The sequence below is a fragment of the Delphinapterus leucas genome, chromosome 19, assembly GCF_059928025.1.
Source record: "Delphinapterus leucas isolate spDelLeu-1000000601 "Yukka" chromosome 19, BTC_Dleu_Yukka2, whole genome shotgun sequence".
Taxonomy (NCBI): Eukaryota; Metazoa; Chordata; class Mammalia; order Artiodactyla; family Monodontidae; genus Delphinapterus; species Delphinapterus leucas.
The window spans coordinates 59,049,485-59,066,281 of record NC_143147.1 but is presented as its reverse complement, the minus strand read 5'-3'; the positions used below and the strand labels follow the sequence as shown (position 1 = coordinate 59,066,281).

The 16,797-nt window shown below is 61.2% G+C and overlaps 1 protein-coding gene across 8 annotated transcripts in view; it reads left to right on the top strand.

Moving 5' to 3' along the window:
• The window catches only part of BAIAP2 (BAR/IMD domain containing adaptor protein 2), a 70,297-nt gene extending 53,775 nt beyond the window's left edge, over positions 1-16,522 (top strand). For 4 of the 8 annotated variants that reach the window (XM_089901565.1, XM_089901563.1, XM_089901569.1 and 1 more), the window contains 8 exons: positions 28-180; positions 2,861-3,085; positions 3,267-3,468; positions 4,123-4,324; positions 5,296-5,364; positions 5,776-5,938; positions 7,785-7,819; positions 8,795-10,114. In XM_089901565.1, coding sequence (XP_089757691.1) covers positions 28-180; positions 2,861-3,085; positions 3,267-3,468; positions 4,123-4,324; positions 5,296-5,364; positions 5,776-5,938; positions 7,785-7,819; positions 8,795-8,990 — 1,245 coding nt within the window. In that variant the 3' untranslated portion in view covers positions 8,991-10,114. Of the gene's footprint in view, positions 1-27; positions 181-2,860; positions 3,086-3,266; positions 3,469-4,122; positions 4,325-5,295; positions 5,365-5,775; positions 5,939-7,784; positions 7,820-8,570; positions 10,115-10,518; positions 10,567-16,045 lie in introns of those variants that run through there. The other 4 variants (XM_089901568.1, XM_022589380.2, XM_089901566.1 and 1 more) reach the window with 4 other exon arrangements.
• Positions 16,523-16,797: the final 275 nt, after the last annotated feature.

The following is a 16,797-nucleotide window of genomic DNA, read 5'->3' as shown; positions in this document are numbered from 1 at the left end:
CTCTTCTACTCCCTCTCCCACCCCCAGTACATCGACGCCATCGGCAACAAGCAGGGGGAGCTGGAGAGCTACGTGTCCGACGGCTACAAGACTGCTCTCACTGAGGAGAGGAGGAGGTTCTGCTTCCTGGTGGAGAAGCAGTGTGCCGTGGCCAAGAACTCCGCCGCCTACCACTCCAAGGTGGGTGCTCACTCTGCGCGGGGCCGAGCCCTTGTTGGCGAGACGACTGCCGCCCCCGGGAGCACCGGGACGCGTCCAGCCTGGAGCTGTCGTGAAGGACCATTGTGCTGAACGTCCCATGTGTTTCGGATTTCCCCAGGCCGAGAGTTCTGGAAGGAGAGTTACCAGGTTAAATCTGCAGGTGCTTTAAGACTGCCGTTAGAAGTTGCCGGCTGTGTTTTTGAGAGCACTTACACTAACAGCCCCCTAAGAGGGTCTCCTCCAGGGACCGAGCTCCTTGGGAGGGGCTGCAGTGCCAGGGAACCCCTACAGAGGCCAGCTTAGGCCCCCGGGGCCAGCGAGGCCCAAAGGACACACCTCCCCTGCAGGGACAGGTAGCTTCACTGGGGCTTCTGTTCCTGTAGTCCACAGGTAGGAGCTGGGGTGGGGTCAGAGCTGTCTGCGGGGACATTCCAGAACGTTCTGAGAGTTAGGTGTGGTTAGGCAGCTCAGCCAACCAGGGAGGCCCTCGTTTGTGTCCTTTTTCCATAAAGGGCTTCTGCGGGTCAGCACCTCATACACATGCTTGATCTGACTCAGCTTCTGGTCCCCAGGCTGGAGCTGCCAAGGAGACAGATGCCCTCCCTCCGCGGAGAGGCTCCTGCTTGCCTGGGCCTGCCCAAGGGCCTGCCGCCACCACAGGTGCAAAGCAAGGACGGTGACAGGACTTACGTCCTTTGCAGGGTCGGGGGTCGGGCCACCCCACCGAGTGGGGCTTTGCCGTCAGGTCCTGTGCCCCGAGGGCTCACTGGCAGCAGGGCGGTGCTTGTTGCAGTTCTCCAGCAGGGCCTCCGCAGCGCCCACGCGGCCCCAGGCAATACTGTGGCAGGCATATGCGCCCTCTGGCGGCTGGGCCCCGTGACTGGTCAGGGAGAGCGCAGGCCCATATGTGCCGGAAGGGCAGGAAAGCAGTCCTTTTCCAGGATGCCACCATCTCCGTCTCCTGGGGGGCCTGATCACGTGTATGCGAGACACGACAGCTAACTTTCCAGGGAGCTGGACGCCAGCCCCCTGGTAGGTTTAAAAGAGGCACAAGCCCCCCGGGCTGGGGCACCGGGGCACAAAGGCAGCACCACCCCAGCCTATTCCCAGCAGCAGGCGCCCGGCATTTCCCTGTGCCTGGGTTCAGGCCCAACAGCGACAGGGCCGTCATCAGGGTGGGAGCCCTGGGCTGCGGCGCCCTGATTCTGGGTTGTCCCTGTTAGTACAGGGTCCCTGCTGACCCGCTTTCTCACCACCAGCCCAGACCCATCAACTATTTCTCTCAACCAGGAGCCAGTTAGTAAATATCTCGTTTTGGTTATTGCACAGAGAAGTGGCCACAGAAGGGTAAACCAACGGACGTGGCTGTGTTCCAGTCAAACCTTGTTCACAGACGAGCAGCCAGCCCTCGGGTGGTTGTTTGTTGGCCCCTGGTTTAAACCAACAGGTGGTAGAGGGGGCCACGGCCTGCTCCAAAGGGCTGTTTGTCCAGCAACCTCCAGTTTCCCCATGTGGGCGCCACCTCCCTGCCCCAGACACAGGTCAAAAGAAGTGGGAAGAGAGACTTCCCTGGCGGTCCAGTGGTTAAGACACGGCGCTTCCACTGCAAGGGGTGCAGGTTCGATCCCCGGTCAGGGAACTAAGATCCCTCATGCTGCGCAGCACTGCCAAAAAATAGGGGGGAAAAAAAAAGTGGGAAGATAAGTGAGGAGAGACAGTGAGGGCTGGACAGACCCTTCCGAGGTCCTGGAGACCATGACTGCCCCAAGCTGGGGGGCAGCTCCACCCAGGGGGGGTCTGGGGTCTGCAGTGGAACATGGGTTGTGTCACCTGTTGCAGGTAGGGTAGCCCACTTTGGTCAGAGGGCCAGGAGAGGGGGAGGGCACAGCTGCACCCCAGGCCCTGAGTGTGTCCGTGTCGTGGACACAGGACCCCTGAATGGGCTGCAGGGAACCTCAGGCTGGTGTCTCACTCTGGCTGCACCCCCATCCTGGGGCCCCGGTCAGGCCTGTGGCTTCCTCATCCTTTGTCAGGCCCTGTGCTCTTCCGGCTAGCTGTGTCCTGGGCAGGCCCTGGTGCACGCTGGAGGGACAGCTGGGCTTGCGGGCCCCTGGGTGGTGCCCTGATCATAGCTGGGCTTTGGGCAGCTCTGTCCCTTCCCCACGGTCCCCTCTGTCCCTGCGAGGTTTCCTGGCCCTCAAGTCTGCCCGAGTGGCGCTCTTCCTAGTATCTCATGGTTTGCCCACAAAGGGCCTTTCTGTTCCATGGCTGACCACTTGAGCACCTGTCCATTTCAGCTCCCTTGGGCCCCTGGGGAGGCCCCGCCCTGATCAAGCCTTGGTTTGATCTCATTCCTGAGGGTCCCTCGACTGCACAGCTCACTGCATCTTATCAGCCCCTTTCCTAGGTCGGGGATCAGGGACTTACAGGTGGCTCATCTGGCTGTAAGGTACCCCACCTGGCGAAGAGCAGCCCTAGCCAGGTGTGCCCCTCCCGGGGTGGGTGTGTCTCTTTAGAAGCCTCCCAGTGCCAGGTGGGAGCCAGGGGGCTGCATCAGTGAGGTCGGCAGCAGGCCCTGGGCTCCCCCAGCCCTGCGGGCAGGCTACAGGAGCCTGCGGCTGGCCCTCATTGCCACCCTGTTTGGCTTTCTCCGCTTCAGGGCAAGGAGCTGCTGGCACAGAAACTGCCGCTGTGGCAGCAGGCCTGCGCCGACCCCAACAAGATCCCAGACCGCGCCGTGCAGCTGTTGCAGCAGATGGCCAGCAGCAATGGGTCTATACTCCCCAGCGGCCTGTCGGCCTCCAAGTCCAACCTGGTCATCTCAGACCCCATTCCGGGGGCCAAGCCCCTGCCAGTGCCCCCTGAGCTGGCCCCGTTTGTGGGGGTAAGTCCTTGCTCTGGAAAGCTTTGTGGGGGTGTGGGGGGATGGCCCCCCTTGGCACCAACGGTTGGCATCCCGTAGCAGCTGGGGCGCGCCCCTGCTGGGGGCAAGGGGTTCTCCACACTGGCCTCACCCGGGCCGGGCCCTCCTGCCACACCGCCCCCATGCCGCCTCTTCCCGACAGCGGCTGTCTGCCCAGGAGAACACGCCGGTCATGAATGGCGTCTCGGGCCCCGACAACGAGGACTACAACCCCTGGGCTGACCGCAAGGCCGCCCAGCCCAAGTCCACATCTCCTCCGCAGTCTCAGAGCAAGCTGAGTGACTCCTACTCCAACACGCTTCCTGTGCGCAAGAGCGTGGCCCCCAAGAACAGCTACGCCACCAGTAAGAGCTCCGCTGGGGCCCCGGCCCTGGCCCGCCCGTAGTAGCAACATCACACCTGAGGGGAGGCTGGGGAGGTCCAGAGGCTCGCAACTGTGCATGCCTGTGTGCAGCACCCCAGGGGCCCCTTTGAGATTGCCTTCCTGGACCCTTGGGCTTGGCCAGGCTCCCCCATTAAGTGAACATGGTAGGGCGGGGCAGTGTGGGGACGCCAGCAGCTCAGCTGGTGACAGGAGCAGGTGGATGACGCTGGGGAGGGCTGTGCTGACCGTGGCACAGGTTCCCGCCCTCCCGCGTCTGCCGTGGTCGGCACTCTCCCTCCTGCAGCCCCACCGGTGGCCTCCGCCCGTGAGGGTCTCCTGATTAGCAGATGGGAAAGCTGAGGCTCAGGCCCAGAGAATTGCCCCTGCTGGTGAGTGGCAGGTCAGAGGCTGAATCCACACGCACCCCAGCTCCCAGGTCCTTCCGCAGTGTGAGCCAAGCAGCCCTGGAGGCCTGGTAGTCGTCCATCAGGATGGACAGTCCACCTCCAGGCCCACCTGGGGCTTCCTAGCCGCTCACCATCGGGCAGCTGAGCTGACGGGAGGGTGACTGTGACCGTGCCCTTACCCGCTCGGGGCAGAGATCCCCCTCACACCTGCCCTGTCATCCCGGCAGCCGAGAACAAGACCCTGCCCCGCTCGAGCTCCATGGCAGCTGGTCTGGAGCGCAATGGCCGCATGCGGGTGAAGGCCATTTTCTCCCACGCGGCTGGGGACAACAGCACCCTACTGAGCTTCAAGGAGGGCGACTTCATCACCCTGCTGGTGCCTGAGGCCCGTGACGGTTGGCACTATGGCGAGAGCGAGAAGACCAAGATGTGAGTCCTGTGTGGGCGGTGGGAACGTCGGCCTCATGACCTGGTCCTCAGACGTCCTGACTCTGGGCTCTGGGTCCTCCTTTGAACTGATGGTCCAGGTCCCACGTTTCTGTTGGGAGGGACAGATGTAGCCGAGGGCCCCCCACCGTCCCTCACTTCCACATCCCCTGACCTAGCCCATCATCCCACGTGTGCGTGTGCCCTCCCAGTCAGCAGAGGCCAGCCTTCCACCCCAAAGCCTTTCCGTGCATGTGAGCAGCCCTCGTGCTGGGGTTCTAGAAGTGGCCTTGAGCCGGATGAGCCGCGCCGTCACCGCTTAATTGAACGCCTGTTGCCAAGAGGCTGTGCCAACGCCTGGCTCTTGTTCAGCCAGGGCCCGCCCAGGTCAGGGGCTGTCCGGTCCCACCTGCACGCTTCACACCCCACTCCACCGCTACCACCATTGTCTGCATGCGTCTGTCCGCCGTGTGAGAGACCTCTGCCCCGGGGCAGAAGCAGCCTGCCTTAGCCGGGAGGGAGAGGCTGCGCCGAGCCTGGCTCTGGCCCACTGGCAGCCGCCACCCTTGCGGGGCAGCTCTGAGGAGCAGGGGCACCGGCAGGGCACCTGCATCCCCAACACCACGCCTGCCTCCCCCAGGCAGCCTCTCACGTTGGTGCCGTGGTTCTGTGTGGCCAGTTGGGACTGAGGCCCCGCCCAGCTGGGCCACATGGCAGGAAACCAGCCCTGTTTGTTGAAGAAGTAAGAGCCCTGCCTGGGTCCTGGCACCTTCCCTCACCCCCAGCCTGGCTCCCATCCGGAGCAGGGCAGTTCCGAGCTGGATGCATGCCCCGCGTGGGTGCTGGGGTCTCCTGGTCTCCCTGGAGCGTGCACACGTGTTCCCTCCTCAGGTGCAGCCAGGCCGGGGAATGGGTGGGACTTGGCGCCGGAACACAGAGGCCCCGGCACACTCTGACAGGGTCTGCTCTTCCAGGCGGGGCTGGTTTCCCTTCTCCTATACCCGGGTCCTGGACGGCGACGGCGGTGACAGATTGCACATGAGGTGAGCGTGCCGACAGGGGCAGGTGGCCCGTAGCTCTGGGGAGGGGCTGCGCGTTTGAGGCCCTAGGGTGCAGGGGTGCGGAGGTGCTCTGAGGGCGGCGTCTGAGAGCCCCGGGGGTCGCTGCCAGCTGTGGGGGGCGGGGTGGGGGCCCCGTGAGCCCCCCAGGTCCCTCTGGCCCTCGGGAAAGCAGGAGACTCGCTGCCAGAGCCAGCGAGGGGCTGAGCGGCTGCCGTAGGGCTCGGCTCCCCTCCCGCCTGCACGCTTCACACCCCGCTCCTAGGAGGGGGCTGGCCCACCGGGGCGGCGTGGCTGCACCCCAGGCCCCGGAGAGCAGCCTCTCGTTCCGCCTCCCTTGCGGGGCCCGGCGAGGTGGGGGGCCCGAGCTGACGGCCCTGCGCCGCGTCCCCACAGCCTGCAGCAGGGGAAGAGCAGCAGCACGGGCAACCTCCTGGACAAGGAAGACTTGGCGCTCCCGCCCCCCGACTACGGCACATCGTCCCGGGCCTTCCCCGCCCAGACAGCCGGCACTTTCAAGCAGAGGCCCTACAGCGTGGCCATGCCTGCCTTCTCCCAGGTGAGCTGGGGGCCTTGGCAGAGGCCGTTGATGGGTGGGCTCGGCTGCAGTCCTGTGTTGGCACCTCCACTGGAAGGCCGTGGGCTCGGGGGTCTGGGCCTGGCATCTGTACCCCTGCTGTGGCCACCTCAGGGGACACGGCCAGATGTCCTCTATAGTCTCAGGGTTCTAGAGAAGGCACGGTGGCCCCTCTGCCTGCCCTTCCCTCGGGCTCGGGTGCTGCCGGCCTTGAGACTGCTCTGGACGCTGCCTCTCGGGAGGAGCCCCTTCCCTGAGAGCCGTGGGGCTCCTGCCATCATGGGTCCGAGTGCAGACGAGTGCCGGCCACTCAGGGCCTGAGACGTGGCCGGAACCTTCTAGCTGGTGTGTTTCTGGGGCCCTTAGGAGGCAGGGCCGGGCACGCGTGGTCAGGCCACCTGGTACCAGGCGACCAGAGGCAGAAGACTGAGGCTTGGGTCCCCGGTGGATCCCCTGATGGATCCCCCAGTGTGCCTGGTGGTCTTGAGGTCAAGGCGGGGCTGGGGTGTGAGTGTGGACGGTGCTGCACAGCTCTGCTGGGGAAGCTCGTGGGGAGGAGGGGGCCCAGGCTTCCAGGACGTTCATCTGCTGTGGCTGCGTGGTAGGCGGGGGCCAGCAGCTCTGTTCTGGTGCCGCTCTCTAGGGCAGGGCCTCCCTCGGTTTGGGGGTTGGGGGGCCCAGGCAGAGGGGAGAGGAAGAGAAGAGAAACTCCGGTTTCTCTAGGGCTTGAGCAGCCAGAGAGTTGACCCAACAGCTGGGGCTCCCATATTGACAGTGTGATGTCAGAAGTGGGTGAGGCAGGGAAGGGCTCTGGGCACGTGGTGGCCGACCCTCCCTTCCAGCTGTCCCTGTCCGGCAGCTGTCCTGTCCTCAGCCACCTCTCCTTCCTGTGAGGAGGGCTCAGCTGGTACATGCTGTGTGAGGTGTTGAGGGTGGAGGGAGCCGTCTTCAGGGAATTGACGGCTTAGGCAGAGTGAACACGTGATTCAAGACAATTTAAGTGGTGAGAGGGGCAAGGCCGAGGTGGTGAGGCTGCACCCTTGGATGGAACCTTTCGGAGAAGGTGATGTTGGGACTAGTGGCCAGGGCAAGCAGCGGGGAGGGAGAGGCTGATCCCACCTTGGGAGAGGCGTGGCGCCTCGGGGGGCCACAGGGCCCGCCTGCTGAGCAGTGAGACACTTCAGTCCCTCTGCAGCCTCACCCAGGCCTCAGCAGGCCTGGCCTGGAGAGGTCTGACCACTGCTTGTTGCTCTTGCTTCCTGGTTGCTGGTTTTGGTTTTGATGCTTAGAGAGCTGAGGAGGGTGTCCCCAGTACCCCAATGGCTTCGGGGCGGCAGCTGCTTCAGGGCCAGGAAGCTGCAGCTGGGTGTGGGGCGCTCAGGGACCGGCGCAGGCGTGCATGAGGCAGGCGTGCGGGTGACCTTCGGTACAGCCGCCCTCCCCACGCCAGCCTCCGCCAGCCTGGCTTCCCCGACGCCCCACCGTCAGTGGTTTCAGTCTCTGGGTTCCCCAGGAAGCCCTCACTTGCCAGGTGTTCCTACCATGTGACCTGCAGGGCCTAAGAGCCATAGGGAACATGGGTGGGAGGGCGTCATCAGGTGATCTGTCTTGTGTGTGCCCGGGAGCGTGAGCTCACCGTCGGCCGCTGGCCAGATAAGGAGACATCCCTGTGAATTGGGGAGATCACTGCTCAGGAGGGGAGGGGCCCCTTCATGTCCTCAGCTACAGGCAGCACTGCACACCCTGGGGTTAGGAGGGGACCCTGCCCTGCAAATCTGGCCTCACCCCCTGAACCCCAGCCTGACCTGTTTCTTCCTTTCCTCCCTAGGGTTTGGATGATTACGGGGCGCGGGCCGTGAGCAGGTAAGGGGTTTTGAGACTCGTCTTGGGGAGCTGTGGGTTTTGGGGAGCTGTCCCACCGGAGGCTGGAGTTGGGTGTCTCCCCTCCCAGGCCTGCTCTGTCGGGGCCTGGCTGGAGACCATGGTATCGCCACTCTGAGTCAGTGAGCGGGGCCCAGGGGCCTCTTCTCTGCCCCTCACTGCGTTGTGCCTTCCCCCAGTCCGCTCTGTAGGGCAGGGCCCTCAGTGCAGGATGCCCTGTCCCCGGCAGTAGCCCAGGGTCCCCAGATAACGCCGAGTGGGGGAAGCAGCCCCTCCTGGAGCTGCCTTCATGCTCCCCTTGCGGGCGGGTGGGTGGGTTGGAGCAAGCCGGGCCTGGCCCTGTGCCCAGGCCGGAGTCAGGGACCCACTGCAGCCACTACTGGGGCTCCCATTCTATCCTGGTGGGGCCCTCGGGCTCCCCACAGCCGCAGCATGACCCCCTCACCTGGTGGTTTTGTGGCCCTGCTCTTTCCTGGCGTCCACACCTGCTTGTCCAGACCTCGGCCAGGAGGGGGGCCTGCCCCTGGGCTCGTCTCCCCGGAACCAGCCCAGGCCGGTGCAGATGGCTCAGGGCTGCAGCCTCCTGAACCCCTGACCCGGGCGCAGCCCTTGTCCAGGCTCTGGGGGTCTCCTGTCACCACTCCCCCAGGGCCGGGTGGCCAGTCGCGCGGCTGGGAGGGCAGCTGCGGGGGAGGTGTGCGGCCCGGCAGCTGTCCTGTGCTTTGTTTCACAGCGGCAGTGGCACGCTGGTGTCCACAGTGTGAGGACGCTGACCCCGGGCAGCTGCTGCTCAGAAGAGCTTCCGCCGTTCCCCGCCCCCCCCCAACCCTGGTCTGTCTGGTCTCCATCGGTTTCCTCCTCGGCTCTCGTTGGTTTCTTCCTGGGTTGTTTCTCTTTCCCACTTGCCCCCTCACCCCCGCCTTTTGGTTCGTGACCCCAGACTCTGTGATCCCCCAGGGTCCATGGTGCTGCCCCATCTCCGCTCCCTATGTTTACACGCCCCCACCCGTGTGTTGGGACCTGCCGCCGGGCAGCGCGGGCGGGGTGTCCTCGCCGCTGCTCCCCATCCGCCGTATTCATGACACGCTGTCCCTCTTTGAAGGCTCACCGTGAGCCAGGTCTAAAAAGTTTGAAGAAAAAGAAAAATCTTTAAAAAACAAAAAAACAAAGATAAAAAACAGGAAAAGGACTTTTTTTTCCTGAAAAACAAAAACAGATATGCATGGACTCCGGTGTACGTACTGTTATCTCTGCATCTGACCCCCCAGCACACGCTGGCACCTGTGTCGGGAGAGGGAGGGTGCTGGGGGCTCCACAAGGCTTGTGGGCCCGGGGGCATCCTTCCAGGCCGCACCCAGAGAAGGGCTCGGACTGAGCCGGGGGGCCTCCTGAGGAAGCTGGCCGCTCCTGTGAGGGAGGCCGCAGCCCCCAGCCCTGCCTGCCCGCCAGGCCGGGCTCCTGACCGCTTCCTTGTCCCGGACGCCGTTGGACGATGTACAGACCAGAGCACGGCGCCAGCCTCGGGGCGCCGTGACCGTGACCGCACAGTGCACTGGCGGGAAGGGGGACCGGCCGCACTCGGACATTCCAAAGACCTCCAGAGACCACCCCCCACCCCACGTGTTCTGGAAATCATTTCTTTAACCAGCCTGTGAAGGAGTGAGGGCGGCTCTGGGCGCTGCACCCCCGCACCTGCCGTCGGGGAGCAGGCAGTCCCTGCCTAGTCCTCCCTAAACGCTCTCGTCTCTCTGTGTGTCTTGGTGACTTCAGAAACAGACATGCTGGACTGAGTGGTTGGCTACTGGTATTGCCTCTTCACGCCTTGAATCTGGGAAGTGAGCGAGGGCGCAGCCGCTCCGTCCTTCCCGCCACGGGAGCCCCCGTGAAGCTGTGGACGCTCCTTTTTCTGATGTGATTTAGCAAAACCCTCCCGCCCCCTCCCGTGGACTAGAACATGGCTGGTAGCATTTGTGAGAGAAGCAGCTCAAGACGCAGACAGACCCTGTTTTATAATTAAGGAAAAAACAAAGCCAGAACATGGACCTTTGTAAAAAGAGCCTTCTATGTTGGTGTTCTAATTTTGCTAAAAGATCTCAAATCCAGGGGATTCCATGCTCAATGGATGAATGTAGACACAAAACCGCAAAACTTGTATGAAGATGTAAAGTGCTGAAAATATTTTTCCTGTTTCCTTTTGTCTTTTTTTTTTTTTTTTTTTTAAATCTGAATTGTGCCCTGTACTGCAGTTGTTTGAATAAAAGTTTTATTTATTGCATCGAGTTGGGTGTGGCGCCTCCTTCCAGCCCCTCTGCGTGTGTCCGGGCCATGTGCAAAGCCTGGCCTCCTCGCCGACAGAGTAACCAAGGTGCAGCGTGTGCCAGGCCACACTGCTCTCCCTGGGGGCACCTGGGGAGGCCCGCACCCTGGGTGAGAGCCATGTGGGCCTGATCCGGGGACGCCCTGCTTGAGCTGCTGTGCTCCTTGGAGCTTCCTCCCTGCAGACCCCTCCCGCGGGCTGGAGAGCCAGCTCTGCCCTGTGGCTGGTGGCACGTGCTCCTGGCAGCATATGCTAGCTGCCAGGCGTCCCCCCATCCTCCATCCGGCTTATGTCCCCTCGGAGTCCTCAGACCTCACTCCCACCTGCTCCACGTGCACCAACCGAGCCCTGTGTTTCCTTGCAGTGCCGATGTGGAAGTGGCCAGATTTTGAGCGGCCCCTGACTAGAGTTAGTAAGTTGCCCTGGTTTTCTTACGCTGGGGTCCGAGGGTCTGCTGAGCCTGCGTCTGCTCTCGGCTCTGGGTCTTTGCCTCCCTGGACCTCTCCTTGGGCTCTCGGATTTCCTCCCTCTGGAAGCTTGCGGGTCTGGCCTGGCCCTCTGTCTGGGTTCCCTGTTGCTTCTGCTGGGTGCTTTGGCCATAATCGGGGTGAAGCCTGGTGATCAGCTGCGAGGCTGGCTTTGGGCTTCTTTGGCTGAGTGCCCCTCAGACCGGTCCCTGAGCGTGGGTCTGAGCCCAGCCTGGCTGGCTCCTGGGTTGGTGAGTATCGCAGCCCCTCGAGGGCTGGGGAGACCAGGATGGGTGTGGGGATAGCACCATGGCCTGTGCCCAGGTGAGAGCCACAGGCACACGGGAGCAGCAGCATGCATCTGCCCCACAGGGGATGAGCAGATGCAGTGGCTCCGTTCTGCCCAGGCTCAGCTGCTGTCTGCCCCGACATGGCTCCAAGGGGCTACTCCAGGCTTTCCGGAGCAGGCCCCGGTGGCCTCCTCCAACTCCCAACTGGTGATGGTCCCTTCCCCTGTGCCCTTGGAAAGCAAGCGCCAACAGCTGGGGTGGGGGGATGCAGGGGGAGCCCACCGCTCTGGGCCCCTGTGCCTGGGTCTGGGCAGCACTGCTGCCCCTCTGCCCCACCCCAGCCCTGTCACTGAGAAGTCTGCTGTGTGAAGCTGGCACATGGGCCCTTTACAAAGATGGTCATCGCTTCACCTCCTTGGGTGTCATGGAGATGCCATCCTCCCTCCCTGTGGGCAGCAGGTCCTGGACTCTCCTTCTTCCTCCTTCACTGCCTTTGTTTTGCGTGTGTGTGTGTGTGTGTGTGTGTGTGTGTGTGTGTGTGTGTTTGTTTAGACCACACTGCGCGGCTTGTGGGATCTTAGTTCCCTGACCAGGGATCAAACCTGGGCCCCCAGCAGTGGAAGCACAGAGCCCTAACCACTGGACTGCCAGGGTTTTTTATCTATATATATGTTTGGGTGTTTTTTCCTGCCTTTCTCTTGATGAGTTGCAGTGTGAGTTCTGGAAAACTCTAGAGACAAGTGCTCCTGAAATTGGGGGATGGGAGAAATGCCTTTGACCCTGGCTCAGCAGTGGGTGACCTGGGCCACTCTCCTCCCCTGCGTCTGTCCCTCTTCTGAGATGCTTTGAGACACCTGCATCTCCCGCCCCCACCTCTGCTGCCCTCGTGGTCCCTCTGAGCTGGTGGAGCCCAGCTGATCTCACCCACTGGAAGTACTGGAAGGGGGTGAAGGCTCAGGAAGGCTCGTATGGCCTCTGCCTAGAACCCCACCCCTGGATGGAGGGCAGAGCCCCAGGGGCACGGCAGGCGGGGGTGCACTCATCTCTGGGAGCTCACAGCACGGCGGCCGCAGGGTCTGCCTGTCCTGATGACCCTACCAGGGGCGGGGGTGTCACAAGCCACCTCTGGTTGGTTGAGGGACGTTGCTCAGCTTTGCCAGAGCTCACAGCCCTGGGAGGAGGGCCGGGGAGGAGAACGACTCAAGTCCAGAAGGGCCGACGTCCTGAAGTTGTGCCACGTTTTAAAGAGGAAAACGTGGAGGAAGTTGAAATCTATGCTGTGACTGCTCTTCACTCCTTCTCTGCCCCGGAGTCACCACAGGACACAAGCCACGCTTCGTGCTGACCGGGCTGTTCTCAGAACCACCCCCTTTCTTATTCAAGAAGTGGATTCAGAAGATAACCGAAAGCGATTCCACCAAATCCTCGGTGACGAATGTTTCGTGAGCCTGGACCCGAATGCTGCTCGGCTGCAGGGGTCCCACCTCGTCAGGCTGTGGGGGTCTGCAGAGGACTGGGTGGTGGGGACAGCCATTCCTGGCGGGGGGCCTGGCTCATGCCTCCCTTCACCATGCCCGGGACTTCAGGCCTGACCCCCGGAGGGTACAAATCCATTCCGTATAAAAGCTACCGGCTGTCCCTGTGTCCCTGCTCAGGAGGGGGACAGAGCCCAGCCACCAGTCGTCCACCTGAGTGCCTGGTGGCCCTGCCTGGGGAGGGGCCCTGGCGTCCTGACAGCACTGACCCTCGCATACTCCAGCGTCTCCCATTTGGGTCAAGAAGAGCTTGTTCTGTGTGTGGGTGGTCTGCTGTTGATTCGCCCCGGTGTCCACCCCTGGGCAGTGACGGACGTCTGCAGGACAGCAGGATCGGCAGTGCCTCAGGTCCAAATCTTGTCATGTTTTGTCATCCCAGTGTTGACCCAAGTCCCTCACCTGGGGTCACTCAGGTGCCCTCCCCGGGGGTAGCTCTTAAGCCTCTTCTTTCACAGAACATCCCAGAAGGTGGTGAGCACCTAAGGGGGCCTCACACTTCCTCTGATGCTGAAGGGTGGGAGTGTCCCACCCAGGGGTCTCTGGCCGGGGCTGCAGGAGGGAGTCGTTCCACTACAGCTGCCACCTCCTTCCTCAGAACCCGCAGTGTGGACAGCACATGCTTCTTCCATGGTCACACTGTTTTGGGGGATGGTGTGGGTCAGAGGCCAGACACCCTCTTCAGGGAGGTCTTCCTGGTTCAGGTGGCAGTGTGGGTTTGCCACTGACCCTTTTTTTTTTAATTAATTGAAGTATAGCTGATTTACAATGTTATGTTAACTTCTGCCATGTAGCAAAGTGATTCAGTTATACCCATATATATTCTTTTTTATATTCTTTTCCATTACGGTTTATCACAGGATACACTGAATATAATTCCCTGTGCTATACAGTAGGACCTTGTTGTTTACCCATTCTATATATAATAGTTTTCATTTGCTAATCCCAAACTCCCAATCCACCCCTCCCCACCCCTCTTCCTCCTTGGCAACCACAAGTCTGTTTTCTCTGTCTGTGAGTCTGTTTTGTAGATAAGTTCATTTATATAATTTTTTTAGATTTTATGTATGTGATACCATGTGCTATTTGTCATTCTTCACTTAGTATGAGAATCTCTAGGTCTATTCATGTTGCTGCAAATGGCATTATTTCATTCTTTTTTATGGCTGAGTAATATTCCATTGTGTATATACCACATCTTTATTCATTTATCTGTCAGTGGACATTTAGGTTGTTTCCATGTCTTGGCTATTGTGAATAGTGCTGCTGTGAACATAGGGGTGCGTGTATCTTTTTGAATTAGTTTCATCTGGATCACATGGCAACTCTAGTTTTGGGGGGAACCTCCAGACTGTTTTCCATAGTGCCTGCACCAATCTCCCACCAACAGTGTAGGGAGGTTCCCTTTTCTCCACACCCTCTCCAGCATTTGTAATTTGTAGACTTCTTAATGATGGCCATCCTGACCAGTGTGAGGTGGTACCTCATTGTAGTTTTGATTTGTATTTCTCTAATAATTAGCAATGTTGAACATCTTTTCATGTGCATGTTGGCCACCTGTATGTCTTCTTTGGACAAATGTCTAGTTAGGTCTTCTGCCCATTTTTCGATTGGGTTGTTTGGTTTTTTGTTGTTGAGAGGTATGAGCTGTTTGTATGTTTTGGAAATTAAGTCCTTGTCAGTTGCTTCATTTGCAAATATTTTCTCCCAATCTGTAGGTCGTCTTTTTGTTTGTTTACGGTTTCCTTTGCTGTGCAAAAGCTTGTAAGTTTGATTAGGTCCCATTTGTTTATTTTTGCTTTTGTTTTTATTGCCTTGGGAGACTGACCTAAGAAAAACACTGGTACGATTTATGTCAGAGAACGTTTTGCCTATGTTTTCTTCCAGTTTTACCGTGTCATGTCTTATATTTAAGTCTATAAGCCATTTTGAGTTTTTGTATATGGTTTGAGGGTGTGTTGTAACTTCGTTGATTTACACGTGGCTGGTCACTGACCCTTTCTGAAGAGAATGTAGGTGCGTCAGGACACACCCGGCTGGAACTCCCTTTTGCCCCTGGCTCTGGTCAGCACAGGTGCCATCCTCCCTTCTCTGGGTCCCTTCCCCTGCTGGGTCCCCGACTCTGGATGGACAAACCTGCCCCGTTTCCAGCCCCACAAGACCCCCCGCCATGACCCTGGCTGCAGACCGCCAAGGGCATGGAGCCCTCCTCTAGGACAAGAGTCCAGTCAAGGCGGCCGCCCCCATGGCTGCCCTGCATCCTCCGTCCCAGGGCAGATGACGCTGGTCACAGCAGAACCTCGGTTTCAGAACCTCCAGGCTGCCCCTGCCTGGGGCCAGTGGGGCCGAAGCACATCTGCTCAGACCCAAGCCTGGGAGGCCAGAGAGGACCTGAATGAGGGAGACTGAGGCCCCGCCAGCTGGAAGGGCCTTTCATCAGGTGCAGATGTTCCGAGGCAGGGGTGGAACGGCTGCAGGTGCTGCCAACTGTCAGGCAGCATCTTGGAGATGCAGAAGCCACACAGTGCTCCATCAGTCTCCTCTCACTAGTTCATCCTTTGGACTCAGTTGTTCAAAGTGCCTCAGTGTTTTAGAAAATGCCAGGTCCTCAGGCAAACACAGGGTTGCCCACCCCACGTTCTATCTTCCTGGGCACCTGGACAGAGCACCCACCCAGCTCCTGTGGACGCCCAGCCACGTCAGAGGCCACTCCCGCCCCAGGTAACGGCTCCCGTTCAGGCCGAGCCCTCTGTGTCCCACGTGCCATCCGTGCTGTCACCCTTGAGACTGCCTGACGTCCCCCGGCCTGCTCTCCTGTGCTGCCTCCACCTGGGCAGGTCCTCGGAGCCCGCCGAGGAGGAGAGGCCTCCGTGAGCACGAGGCCAGGTGCCAGCCCCACCCTGCACTCATCTCGTTCCATCTCAGCCCCTTGTCTGGTGCGTCCGTCTGTCTGTCAGCCGCAGCCTCGGCACGCAGGGGCAGGCACGGCTTCTCTCTGAGGAGGCGGTCAGCCCCTCCGCAGGGGCTGCGGGCGTCCACTCCTTCCAGCCCCGTTGTCGCTGGGGTGCCTGCGCCTCGTGTCTGTCGTGTCAGCATGGGATGGGCCACTCTCTGGGCCCCCAGGATGCGTGGGCTGGGCTTGTGCGCTCTGCTGAGCTGTGGCTCTATGTGTCAACAGCTGTGTCCTTGCAGACGGGCTCAGCTGCTGCTCTCGGGCAGGTGGCGGGGGCGGGGGTGCTTGGCCTTGGGGGGCGGCGCACTGAGCTCGGGTGCGGCTCATGTGGGGCTGCCTCAGGTTGCAGAGAAAGGACCGGGGCTGATGTGGCGGGGCCCCCCACCATGCCCACCCACCCTGCCTTTGGGAGGGTTGACGGTTCGAGGTGGGGCACCTGGGGGGGTGAGCAGAGGGTGGCGCGCAGGGGCTCAGCTGGCCTTGCGGACAGCGCCCCTTTCTGGCTCTCCCCCGCGGCCTCTGCCACCCCCGGGCCCTGAGCTCAGAGGCTGGGCCATCGGGGTCCAGGTGGGTGCCGTCTGTAGCCACAGGGCGGCACTCAGCACCCCTCCCGAAAACCACTCAAACCACTCTTCTCTCCTCTTCTCAGGAATCCCTTCGCCAGCGTCCAGCTGAAGCCGACGGTGACCAATGACAGGTCTGCCCCACTCCTCAGCTGACGGCCACATCTGCACCCACTGCCCGTGGGGCTCCTTCTCCCACACCCTGACCTGTAACCTGTTTTGTTACAATCTGCTTGCTCCCCATTTAGAGAATTCTCTCCTTCCAAGCCCTTCTGCCCCCACCTCAATCTGGCCTGGGCTGGACCCCGGCTGTTCCTACAGGGTCAGGAGGTGGCATGGCTGTGGCCAAGGAGAGTGAGGGGGGCTGGCCCCTGGAGCGGGGACCTGCTGCCTGGGCTGGGCGGCCAACCTTTTGGATCAGGCCCATCTGTCGTGTGGGCCAGGGAGCCCCCAAGGTGCAGGGAGGGCCATCGCATCAGCTTGTAGCTGTAAGGGGAGCCCCTGTCTGGTCAGTAATGAGGCCGCCCACCTGTAGTACGTGCCTGCAGCAGCAATGCAGGGGCAAGGGGAGGGAGGGAGGGGGGGCGAAGGGAGGGGAAGGGGGGAGGGGAAGGGGGAAGGGGGGAGGGGAAGGGGGGAGGGGAAGGGGAAGGGGGGAGGGGAAGGGGAAGGGGGGAGGGGAAGGGGGAAGGGGGGAGGGGAAGGGGGGAGGGGAAGGGAGAGTGAGGGCCTGCCTCCCTTCCTTGGATTTAGTATGAGCACAACTTCCTGGCAGACCCTTGATTGGGGCTTTGCTGGGTCTCCCCCCTCCCACTGGCAGTTTTGTGGGCCTCTCTGT